This window comes from Conger conger, chromosome 10 (genome assembly GCF_963514075.1).
Source record: "Conger conger chromosome 10, fConCon1.1, whole genome shotgun sequence".
Classification (NCBI taxonomy): Eukaryota; Metazoa; Chordata; class Actinopteri; order Anguilliformes; family Congridae; genus Conger; species Conger conger.
The window spans coordinates 37,478,258-37,491,818 of NC_083769.1; the positions used below are offsets into that span (position 1 = coordinate 37,478,258).

General features: G+C 40.4%; 1 protein-coding gene across 5 annotated transcripts in view; it reads right to left on the minus strand.

The window, feature by feature from the left end:
• cdk16 (cyclin dependent kinase 16) overlaps positions 1-12,032 on the minus strand; it is a 31,765-nt gene extending 19,733 nt beyond the window's left edge. For all 5 annotated transcript variants that reach the window (XM_061256985.1, XM_061256986.1, XM_061256984.1 and 2 more), the window contains exons 1-2: positions 11,852-12,032; positions 4,127-4,304 (exon numbers count right to left, since the gene is read on the minus strand). In XM_061256985.1, the coding sequence (XP_061112969.1) occupies positions 4,127-4,244 (118 nt within the window). In that variant the 5' untranslated portion in view covers positions 4,245-4,304; positions 11,852-12,032. The remainder of the gene's footprint in view (positions 1-4,126; positions 4,305-11,851) is intronic.
• Between the last annotated feature and the right edge of the window lie 1,529 nt (positions 12,033-13,561).

Here is a 13,561-nt window from a genome sequence, read left to right on the forward strand (position 1 = left end):
CCAATGTTTAACCTCACAGCAGACTGATGAGGCGGGAGAACTGAAGTTGTTTCATACAAGTGTGAACCTTGGCGATGAAAAATAAAGCAGTCCAATAATGCAGCCAGTGTCACAAGGGAGCCATGCTGGAGATTCCATGCTTTTGGGTTAAAGGAAAACAGCAAGCAGGAGAGAATAGCTCAACTATCCCACACACTCTTTCACATCCAGCAGCCTGCTCTCCTCGGATATCTACTTTCTATCATGCAATTTGTAGTAGTAGTAGTAGTAGTAGTTGTAGTAGTAGTTGTAGTAGTAGTTGTTGTTCAATCTGCCCCTAAACCCTTTCTCATTATATAAAAATCCTTTATTAAGAATGGTAAATACAAAAAAAAAAATTACTTCAAAAGGGTACATAATTTAGCGACACGTAGTGCCCGATTCCAATACACCTTCATCATTTAGAATCTGAGAGGCATGCTAAACATACATATACAAGTAGAACTCCACCAAAGAGGATGCTAACATAACCTCCTCCACCTCCACCAATTTCACACTTAAGACACCAAAGTAGAAGAGAGACAGTAGAGGATAAAAATACTCATCCCAAAAATCATGTGAGGCGTGGAGTGGGCAAGGCTAGGGATCAACAGCTGTGACAACATGTCTACCTGGGTCAAATATGTAATTGTTTTGGATTCAAATACTTCTCTGTGCTCAATTGAGCCAACCAAGAGGACCAGAAGGCAGGGTTTGCCATTTCTGAGAGTATTTCATACCACACCAGGCAAGCTTAAATGTAGAAAAGTATTTGAATAGAAAACAATTACATTTTTGACCCAGGTTTGCTACAGATTCAGAAATAATATGTGTGCCCATTGTGAAATGAATGAATTCTGTGAATAATGTGAAAAAGGAATTACGTGGGAAATATGTTGAAGACATAGTTGTGGTGCATGACCTGTTGGGCAGGGATGTCCAATCTTATCCAAAAAGGGCCAGTGTGTGTGTGCGCAGGTTTTCGTTTTAGCCCAGCACTACCCACCAGATTCAACCTATCAAATCCATGATTGAAGACCATGATTAGTTAGAGTAATTCATTGAATCGTGTGTCATAGTGCTGGGCTAAAACAGAAACACCAGCCCTTTTCAGATAAGGTACTGTAGTTTCTTGAATCACTCAAATCTGGATAATATCTGTGACCGGTTCGAGCCAAATAAAACAATGACGAATTTATCGCAATTGTTTTGTGACCATATTTAGTCCATAACTGGGTGTGAACAGCACCCAGCAAGGGGAATGACACGCAGTTTGTGCACATATGATGAATAAGCCAAATATGAGATGAGAAAATGAATGCTATGAAAAGATATTGACACACATCTAAAACATATCAGTTGCCATGGTATGAATGGCATCAGGTTGTGTAATGAAATGTATTTCAGGACTGAGCCAAAGTTATGCTGTGGAAAGCCATTCTGGCTCAAACGGTTAATGAGTAGCAATACTTGTAGGATATGACTGCAGTTTGTGTGCAAGCTAATATACCAGACCAGTGGATTTGCAATGAAAGTCTAGCCTATCATGTTTAGATTGGTCAGGAAACAAGGTAAGGACATTTGTTTGTTTTTAAATTGTTTATATTTCAACAGGCAAAAAAACAACAACAAAAAAAACCCCTCCTAATTTGGGCAAAACCCTAAAAATGCTATGTACTCACTATAATGTAAACCAGTCAGGTAGCCAGGAATTCATTTCAAGTCCAGGCTCCCATCAATCAGGATATTATTTTAAATTAAAACAATGAAAAAAAAAACTTTCCCTACAGAACTGAAATAGTCATAAAAATGGTTTCCAACATCATGAACACCAAGCCAACTCTAGTCGTCTGAAGACATTCATTACAACCTCAGATGTGATTTTAATGTCACCGTGCTCCAAAAATTGCAACAAAAAAAAAAAAGTCCATCCATTGAGCCCATCCACTGTCATTTGAAAGAACAATTTTAGTCTTAATGCTGATCACAGTCAAACTGGAATCATGCAGGTATGGCGACAGCGGTGATTCACTGCGGTGGCCATTTACCTGGTTATGAGCGCTACAAGACACCTGGGGCTTTCAGCTGAGGGGAGCTGGGTTTGGGAGCTGTTCTGTGGACACTGTAGAAGGGCTGCTGATTACGAACATCGGCCTTTGCCTTTACCCCCTTTTCGCCCCCCCTTGTGAATATTCGGGGTTGCCAGATTTGCGTTTTTGGTTCTTTGGTTGTGTCGTGTTCTCAGCTTTTCTTTAATAAACGGCTACAAGCCAAAGTTTGGTTTTCCGTTCCTGTTCACCACGTGGCGCTGAGGCCCTCCCCAGCCTGCCGCTACAGGGCTCAAACCCAGAGACCTCCGCTCTGCCGGCATCATGGGTCTAACATGCGGCCAATTCTACATCAATGTGCAAAGTGACTTGCTATTACCATAAAACAGCACAAGACACACATTTGTTAAGTTCGGTTAATACTGATTATTTTTGAAAAATAATAATATTTTGATAAAACGACTGGGTTTTAGGAATTGGGAAATCATTGAGGAAATTAATAGGAAAAGTGGAACCATGAGAAAATGTCCCTCTAGCAAATCTAGCGGAATGCATCTTATTTTTCTCCCAAAGGATTCATTGGAGGATCTCAAATGTGAATTGATAGTGAACGTAACACGCCAGTGATGAAGACTACAGTGCTTCTTGCCAAGACAGAATTCATTTGTGAATCTAAATCGCAGTGAGATGTATGAGCACGTCTGGTTCACTCGTGTTCCCCATCAGCCCCAGAATCCTCATTCTGAGCAGGCATGAATGAGCATTTGAGTGCCATAAGGGTTGTCTCTTTTAGGCAGGCACGGGTCAAACACATCCAACCATCTAAGAATTTGCACCGGTTACCCCCTCCTTCATTTGTTATCTTGAAAATGAGTGTGCCCTGGGAATGTCAGTCAGTTTTAATCAGCTCGGAAAACAAATATTTTGAGTGCACAGTAACTTAAATGTGCATTTACAATAATTACCAATAATATAGCACTAAGTAAGAGAAGGGAGAACAATCCCATGTACCACAGGAAAGGTTTACAATCTCAGCCATAAAATGCATCTACAGTATTATTAATGTAGTTCTCTGATTTATTCATGAAATATACTGAACTGTGCAGTGATACAGACAGGACCTGTATGCTACACAATGCAGAGATATAGAAGTCAGTTAGATCCACTTTAAATGCATTATACAGACACAGAACTAGGGGGTAAGAAGGAGGCCTCCTGCTGATTAAGCAAAGATGTTCTCATATCATTTTAATGTCAATGTTTACATTTATCAAAGGGCCCCAGAGAACGCCATGACCAAATTAAAGTCATAATTTATCAGATGGCGAGAAACCAGACAGACCAGAGCAGGGTTTGGGTGCACAACAGCAAATTCACAGCATTCAGGGTATTCTGGGTTAAGTGCACCGTACCAGAAGACCTGAGTGTATATGCAGGTTCCAATGTACCGCACCCCAGTGATAACGTGCTGGGTTCAGTGTTGGGTTGACTGCACTGTACCAGAGGCACAATGCTGGGTTGAGTGTTGGGTTGACTGCACTGTACCAGAGGCACAATGCTGGGTTGAGTGTTGGGTCGACTGCATTGTACCAGAGGTACAGTACACTACATTACACTACACTACAGGTATTTAACAGACTGTTTCATCCAGAGCGACTTGCACATCTGTTAGCATGTTATCCAAAGGGTATACTGAAGTAATGCAGGTTAAGTACCATGCTCACTGGTACAGCAGCAGTGTCCTTCCTGGGAATTAAATCGGCAACTTTCGGGTTACAAGCCCTGTTCTACCCATTATACTCCTCTGCCATCCACAGTATACTATACGTTTACCACAACCTTTTAGCACATGCAAAACCAATAACACGACCAATGATTGGCCACGGTATTTGTTTTGCACCAATCATTAGTTGGGTTATTATGAGTTTGACGAGTGCTAAAGGTCTCAGTAAACCAGGCCCTATATACACTGTGGAAGATAGAGGGGTGTAAAGGTCTCAGTGAATCAGAGCTATACGTGTGCGCTGCAGCAGTGGTAACGCACGGGGAATGTACAGTACCCGAGTCGCTGTGCGCCGTGTCCTGGGAGGCGATGGTTTCGCTGAGGCTCTTCTCCCCACTGCTGCCCCCCCGCAGCGTGAGGGACAGTTGCCGTTTGATCTTCCTCATGCGGTCCATCAGGGGGGGCAGGGGGGGGCGAGATGAGGAGGGCTGAGGGGCAGCCACTGTTCAATCTCCCTGTGGACGACAGACATACACAAGCACACCGTTAAGCGTGTTTGTACATGAGGTCACATGACAAGCACAAGCCAATGAGAAAGACCAGTGATTAACTCCACTGTCCACTAGAACACAAAAAAGGACTTGATGCTTCATTGTATTCGGTTGGAGTGTGCTTCACGGACACATGTTATATCATCGGGTTCAACAAGCTTATACAACCACTTGCATTATTAATGCGAGTTGAAATAAGATCAACAAGGCATTTGCAAAGACATTTAAAAGCCACTCAGTGACTGCAGAAAAATAAACATTTACTTCATGCACCACTCAAAGAACCTAATCCTGATCATGTGTTTTTATCGCTTCTTTGAGATCCTCTGGGTGCCTTCACTCAAGCATCTGCCAAACAGCCAGAAGGCACCAATTTTTCCTTGTGACTTAGTCACTCACTTTGGCACACAGATGAGTTACTGTCTCTGCTTCAGATTGTGATGACAGCATTTAATGACCCATAAAATATGCCATATATCTCACCTTAAGGTGAGACTGCAATCTTACCAATGTTTACTGAAGTAAATATATCAGGATTTTGCTACATTCTATCCCTTTTCTAGACCCTTGGCTGAATAGCAAAATGGAAATTCTTTAAAAAGATTTCACCCAATATAATGAAAAACGTAAAATTAACTGAGACTTCTATTTCTGGCATCAATAAAGCAAACCTCAAATAGACTTTGTGACTTTGATAATAAGAACTAAAAACAAAAAACTGACTAAAGGGCAAAAATGAGTTGCAATGTTATTTTTATTTAAGATAAAGAACACAGAAAACATGTTGGATAAAGCAAAGTGCTTTGGCAGATTATACTTTCCTTTCTTGTTTCATTCCAGTTCCTCCCCAAACTCTCACTTTTGAATACTTTTCCAGGCCTAGCCATGCAAACTTGCAAAAAAGCTCTTAGTGGATTGTTGCCTTTTAGGTCTCATGGATGCAAATCCTGTGCTGTTGGCCTCACAGAGAAGGGGAGGCTGAAGTCATACAAGTATTATATTTAGACTTAAAATTGTATTTCTATTACTTCTTAGCAAGACAAAGAATACTACCAATGAGGTGACTCATTTCAAAATTTGCCAATCAGGTAAGAAAATTTGCCAAACAAACAGCAACTTAACCCCTTATGAGGATCACCCCTTTTTTAAACACAATCTTGAAAATGTCATACTCAAAATAAAATGCCTACTATTCTTGAACCCTGTTGACTACAGGCATAATCCTGGTGTCTTCTGAAATGTAACCCTGTTGTTACCTGGGTTGGCTTTTCCAAGTAGACAGAATTACTCAAATCAAAGTTAGAGAAGTTCAAGCACAGTGGAAGTGGAAGAGTTTCTTCTCACTGAAAAGATGTTCTGTATTTTAGTGGATACAGATTTTTATGGCAGTGCCTGAGGTGCTTAGAAACACAATGGAGCTATAGCTAAAACACTGAACAAATCCCCTTTTAACATTTGATGACAGCATCACTAAAAATGAGCAACCAGAAATTGTTTTTCCTAAGCTATGTCCAGGCCAAAATCAGCATAATAACATCTAATATATTCATTCAGGTCCAATGTTTTGTCAAATACCCCACCCCCCTATCAACAAGTCAAACACATTCCACGATTTTACATGCTATTTATTAGTCAAAAGCAGGCTTGCTCCTTATCTATAATCATACTGAATAGTAATACAATATTTGGAGAATGTATTTAGATGATCACTGATATAAAATATGGCCACAACGATGAAAATGCCAGTCACGAAAATGTCCTCTATTGTGGAGCCAAAAGTGTTTTCACTGTCTTCCTCAGAAATATTCACTCGACAACACTCGAGAAGCTAGAGACGAGAGATACCTTGGAAGTCCCCCAAAGGAAGTCCTCTGTTGTAAAATGTCAACCTTTTTTCCATAAAATCTCAAGAACAGTTTTTGCCATAAAAGCAAAAAAACCCACGCCAGCCCAGGGCCAGTGAGACTTAAGGGGTTAAAACAAGCTAATATTTTCTGCTTGGGAAAACAATTTTAAGTCTCATTACAAGATTAAAACACTTAAGACAGATTTATTGGCAGTGTAGCCGTCTGAGGTGAGAGATTAAATGTGTGAGCCTGTTGCAGAACCAACAACAGGAGGGAAAAGAAACAACTCAAGCAACACAATTTAGATGCATGGGGGACACAGAGACAATGAAAGATGGAGGGTTTAACCCTTAACCCTTTAATCACGACGACTAATTGAAAGCAAGGGAGTTCTAGAACGCAGACTGGAAATTTGAAGATTGAAAAACCACTCTGAAGAGCGTACTCTTCACAGGGTTAATCACTTCTCCTCCGTCCACCATATGCTCGCAGGAGGCTGTGTCTTCACACAAGAAGGACAGACCTCTGTGGGCCAGTCTGGGGGTGATTGGCAGCTCAACGTTTTAGTGCAGTAGGGCTCCCAGAGAGCCCATAGGTCAGTTCACACACATTCATTTCACACACTGTTTCTGGATCTTATGTACACGTTTTATTCAGTTTGGCACTGCATGTCAAAATTGGCTAAAATCAGTCTTATGTTTTATGTTCAACTACAAAAATATTTCAGTGTACCAGAGACTTTGATCAATCATATTAGGAGTGAGAATAATTTTATCGATAATCTACAATGATTTATCTAAAATACACTTAATGAGCACTTTATTAGGTATTTATTAGATTTTTTTTTTTTTTTTTTGACGTATTCAGTCTTTTGCTGCTGTAGCTTATCAAACATAGGTTTGACATGTTGTGTGTTCAGAGATGCTCTTTTGCATTTCTGTTACCTTCCGGTCAGCTTCGACCAGTCTGACCCTTAACCCCATTAACACCTGCAGAACTGCTGCTTACAGGATGTTTTTTGTTTTCCGCACCATTCTCTGCAAACTCTAGAGACTGTTGTGCATGAAAATCCCAGGAGATCAGCAGTTTCTGAAACACTCAACCCATCCTGTCTGGCATCAACAATCTTTCCATGCTCAAAGTCACTTAGGTCACACTTCTTCCCAATTCTGACATTTGGTCTGAAAAATAGCTGAACCTTTTGACCACGTCTGCATGCTTTTATGCATTTAGTTGCTGCCACATGATTGGCTGATTAAATATTGACATTAACAAGCTGATGTACTAAAGTAATAAAGTGGTCACTGAGTATATATGAAATACTTTAGTCTAATATTTAAACTTAAATCTTATTTGTATTACTTTTTGGCTACATAATACAAAGCGTGCCAATGATGTGAGAGAGTTTGACCCATTTTAAGAATTGGCAATGTCTTACACGAGCTCATTTGTCAAGCAAAAGGGAAATTAAAAATCAAGCAAATATTTTGCAGTTCAGAGAAAAAGTCATAAAAAGAATACTTTCTTTCTCATTACAAGACTAACTTAAGGCAGATTTATATTCTGTTTTTTGTTTGCCTTCAGTCTGGATCCAGATGGAGCAGGTAACATACAGGGACTCCAGGAGAGGTTTACTCAAAAGATGGTGGGTGATGTAGAAGTCTGGGCTTTTTCTTCTTTTAAAGTCACAGACGGGGAGATTAGTGCAATGCCTGGCTCATGTTTAGCAGCTGAGGCTGCAGTTTTACACAATCTTCTGCTTGATAATGAAAGTGATGATTTGAGTAAAAGACGCGCCGTGTATTTCCATCCAACAATCGATTTTCTAAACTGCTTATTCCTGGCCAGGGTCACAGGGTGCAAGGGAGCCTACCCCAGCATGCAGCGGGAGAGATGCAGGAATACACCATGGACAGGTAGCCAATAGTTGACTTACCGTATTAACATTCATATAGTATAAGAATAATGAAAATATATGTTTGGGGTTTTTTTTTTTTTTTTATAAATACATTTTCCATAAACTTGGGAAGGAATGGGGGTTGGGGTTTGCAAAAGGAAATGGTTTTGACGAGAAGCTGATGTGCTTGGGGATAGCTCAGCTGAGATGGGAAGACAGGGCAGCACAGGGCTCTCCTGGAGTAGTACCCTGAATCCCTGCCAAGTCTCTTATTACAAAGAACCTATTTACAAAAGTGCCCTTTCTTTCTTACACTTGAAAACAGGGGCCCGTAGCAACATAATTTCAGTTTGTCTGAATGAATAGGAAATTAATAGGCTGGGCTACGGTATCAGATTATGTATGACTTTGTCTTTAACAGCAGTAAATATACGGTAGGTATAGGGTTTAAAAAATATATATGATGGTGTGTCCCAGAATGAGTCCACTACTCTGAGCTAGTGTCCGTATTTGATTGGTCCCTGAAAGGTACTACATTTCGAATTGGCCCAACTCGGAGGTTGGGAGTTCAATCTCCAGGTGGAGTGCGGCCATTACCCGGAGTGTGGCATTTCATCTGAAGGACACAGATTAAGTAAATTAAATTAAAAGCAATTAAATCTCACTCGCATCCATCCTAAGACATAAGATATACTTTATTGAACCCCGTGTGGCACTGACCCATCCTAGTTACTTAGAAGAAACAGCACAGCATGGGTACCAGCTTTTTCCTTGCAGTTGTACGTACTGTACCATGTCCTATACCATGACAGCTTGTATGAATGTACTGTTTCATGATGCATTCCAAGTCATTACTGAGTTCAGAGTAAATGCAGTAAGAAATATTCTTATGTACATCTAAGCGCCTGCATTATTTAATCAAGTGTTGCAGCTGAATGGTCTCTTGCTGAGGTGTTAAGCTTTTAGCATGAATTAAATGGCTAGCTTTAGTGCCAATTGAAAGCACAAGTGATTAAGCACCCTCTTCACAAAGACACTGTGAGACAATCTCGGGGTTTCAATTTTGTTGAGGACTCCAGGGGTCATATTTATCCTTTAACAGCTGCATATTATTTTATTCTTTTAATATACAGGCTATTACAGTTTTAGTATTTGATACTTACTACAGATTTTACATTGACTGACATTTGTACTGTATAAGTATAAGTATAAGTTAAATGATAAATGAAGCTGCAACTAATAATACCATTATTATTAACATTATCATTATTATCACTGATATTATAAATAAACTGAAAACAGCTTTATCAGATTTGTTACTCATAGTACAGTTAAATATACCAGTTGGCTTGCCAGCAGTCTGTTCCATTACTGCACAAGTCCAAACTCACACAAAAAGCCTGGATATGCACAGCCTTGGAGTAGTTAAGCACAGCTGTGCAGTGGATATGCTCAGCCTTGCAGTGGATAAGCGCAGCCTTGCAGTGGATATGAGCAGGCTTGCAGTGGATATGAGCAGGCTTGCAGTGGATATGAGCAGCCTTGCAATGGATAAGTCCAGCCTTGCAGTGCATATGCACAGTCTTGCAGTGGATAAGCAGTCTTGCAGTGCATATGCACAGTCTTGCAGTGGATAAGCACAGTCTTGCAGTGGATAGGCATAGCCTGGCATCTGCCCCGGCCATTTTGCAGGCAGAGCCTGCGTCATTAGTGCGGCTCCAAGGTGACGATTTGCACGGCTAGAGGTGACCGTGCATGTAAAAGGGCCCAGCATGCACTGCATGCATGGTGGAAACGTTCCGGAATCGACCTGCCTACTATAGCAGGGAGACAATTTCAACCATGTGATGTGACAACCTGCCAGGTCCCTGTAGGGATATGTCTGACAGAAACCAGGATAGATGCCTTGTGACGACGGTCTAAATGACAGTTCCATCACTCTCCTCTCTTTGACTTTACTTGACCTATTTTCCTGGTAGCTGCTTCGTCCTCATGCGCATGGCGCTTCAGTCAAGGAAGACATGTTGTGCTTCAACGCACTTCCAAGAATATGTCAAATTGAGTATGATGTGAAAACATTCCCAGTATAAAGAGAAAAACTCAAATAAACGGTCCATTGTAAAAATGCTACAGCAAATGGCACATGCCCCTACAGTGGTTCAAATCTGTCATTTCCTAATAGATTAACAGGCCCTGTAGGACTCACCAGACATCATTTTCTGTGTGTTTCAGCTGTTGTTCAGGAAAAGCTGCTTACTGCAGCTCTGAGGGTTGCAGATCTTGCCTGTTTAACTCCTGTTTGCCTCCTCTCTCATCACATCCTCAGCTCTCTCACATATCCAAGGCCCACCCAGAGTACAGTAGTCGCACAGGAGAGCAGATCCCACATTGTACAACATACAAAACATGATGATTCTCAGGCTTTCCAATAAGCTAAATTTTTTCTCCATGAAACCGAGGGTTAGAGTTGGTCACACAAATAACTCACACTCACAATATATACGTATTTACAAAATCACTAAATGTATTGCCCAACTACGTCAGAAATAACATTAACGATATACAGGTGAATATTAATACGTATATAGCTTTTCAAATATTGTGATATATATTTGATGTTTATGTTTAAATGTTTATGAATGTTACATTGTAATGAAAGGTTAATTAATTGCCTAAACATTTAATAATAAACTGTTCGCAGACCAAAACAGTATGAAGCCTACTTTGACAGAGCCAATAAATGTATATTCAGACTTGTTTCGACTTGTTTATAACTACGTCAGTAATATACTGACAGACCAGTGCAGCATTACAAACAGTTATAGGCCCACGAGTTTCTAGGTCCATCAGACAGTAGCAATAATGAGTGTTTCAAGATGTATTAAATTACACCCAACAAAAGCAACACTATGTGGTCGTATTGGAGTCACAGGCTAAACCATTGCGCATTTAAATGTGGTACATTTCAGTTTGCTATTCCGCTACATAATCAATAAATGGTACATATACTGGCGTTGATAATTTGCATTCATAATCGCAACATCCGCACAGTAGCGTTGTCCATCTTTTCTTGCAACATTCTGAGGTAGTACGTACCCGTTATGGGCTTGACGCAAGACTAGCTAATTCCGAGCGAGGGTTTAACCTTACACCGTAACACAACAGCAACATATTTTAACGCAGAGTAAATGAAATAAAATGATCAATTTCCCAACCCATCTCAAATACTTTGCATCCATGCAGTCATCGTATTTAATCTGTAAATCATTGTGGCTACCTGTACCCATAGCAATAGTATGTTGACAGCCCTTGGAAGAGGGTAAGACAGTGAATAATACAATTTCTCATTATAATATTACATTTCGATATCTATTTAGCCAGTAATAGGCCACTGTATAGCTAGCCCGCAAGCTAAATTTAGCGAGCGAGCTACATATTTCCAATGTGTGCTGGAATGCGATGCGGTGAAATTTTAATAATATTAATAGCCAGGATGAGGCGAGCGACCAGGCAGTTCTTTTCGGACCTTTATTTCTTACAACCAAACAAAACCGAACGCTCACTTGTCCCAACCGACATCTGAAACGACTGTTAAATCTAAGATGCACCGATTCAGTGTTGCCAGATCTGCTTTTAATTACAGTTGTATTTACTGGGTACTAAACGAATACATTCAGTAAGACAGCGGTAAATGAAGAACGGTTATTTAAATAGGCTTTTGAGTGTCAGTAGGCTACGGCACACGGACAGATTGGTTAGTTGCTTACCCGAAGACGCGAGATCCCGTATGCCCTTGTAATCTTAACAATAATATCCCAAAGCCACTGTGCTCTCCCAGTAGTCCTCAGCCATGACTCTTCTGGTTTAGATTCGGCACAGATTTGTCCACGACTGACAGCATGCCCCAGTCGCGTTTTTCCAAATTGTTATAACGTTACAGCTGCTGTTTTTTTTCTTTCCCAAATCCGGAGCGGAGGGGGGAGTTCAGCAGCTGCGAATAGATTCGGGAGTCACTCACTGGGACCGTCTAGAGAGGTGAAAATCAGTTAATTGCGCATTTGCTTGCACAATCCCGAACCTGTCCGTTTTTAATTAATGCAGTTGATACAACTGTAACTGTTTTCCCACTTCTGAAACACAGTCGCTCATTTTCATAGCGCATAACCGTTTATCTGTGCATTACTTTATTAAAAAAATACATGTCTCCCCTCAGCAGTCGTCAGTGTCCGATAGTGGTCTGACCCAAATTCCATTCAAGAAACTAAGGCTGTACCATTGAATATGCATGTACGGGGGGAGAGAAAGGTCAGGTAACTACAGCGCAATCTGCTGCTGGTGAACTTTGCAGATCAGGAGCCGGAGCGTCAGGGATTACTCCTTCATACAGAAGATGTCCGTGGAGTATCTGTGATCTTATTTGCCAATATGCGATGAAACTATCGATAAAAGACCGGTGTATCGATAAGCATCGTCTTATCAAAGAAATAGCCTGCATGCTTTCATCATACACCATTAGCATAATAATTTGATACTCCACGCAGAATATACACTCACCGGGCACTTTATTTGGTAACCTATTTATTAGACTTATTTTTTAGACTTCTACTGCTGTAGCCTACCCACTTAGAGTTATAATGCGTTGTGTGTTCAGAGGTGCTCTTCTGAATACCACTGTTGTAATGTGTGGTTATTTGTGTTACTGTTACCTTCCTGTCAGCTTTGACCAGTCTGGCCATTCTCCTCTGACATCTCTCATTAACAAGGCGTTTCTGTCTGCAGAACTGCTGCTCACTGGATACTTTTTGTTTGTTTGTTTTTTTTGCACCATTCTTCGCAAACTCTAGAGATTAGTGTGCATGAAAATCCTAGGATGTCAGCAGTTTCTGAGATACTCAAACCACCCTGTCTTCCACCAACAATCATTCCATGGTCAAAGTCACTTAGATCACATTTCCCCCCCATACTTATGGTTGATGTGAACATTAACTGAAGCTCCTGACCCGTACCTACATAATTGTATGCATTGCACTACTACCACACAATTGGTTGATTAGATAATTGCATGAATAAGTAGGTATAATAAAATAATATATATATATATATATATCAAATATATTGGCATACATTACGATACATGGTTAATAAACAGGAATATATGTTGACCTTTTTTCAAATATATTTCCTTTTTTCAAATATATTTCCTTTTTTCAAATATATTTATAAAATACATTTCACATATATGTGATATATTTCCATGTATAATGAAGCACATTCTCAATGTAAAGCTAAATATTGATTGATGAAATATTGATCTTAAAATATTTTCACCATCTTGCAAACAATGAGGTGACGTGGCTCAGGCAGTAAGAGCAGTCGTCTGGCAGTTGGAGGGTTGCCGGTTCGATCCCCCGCCCGGGCTGTGTCGAAGTGTCCCTGAGCAAGACACCTAACCCCCAAATGCTCCTGACAAGCTGGTC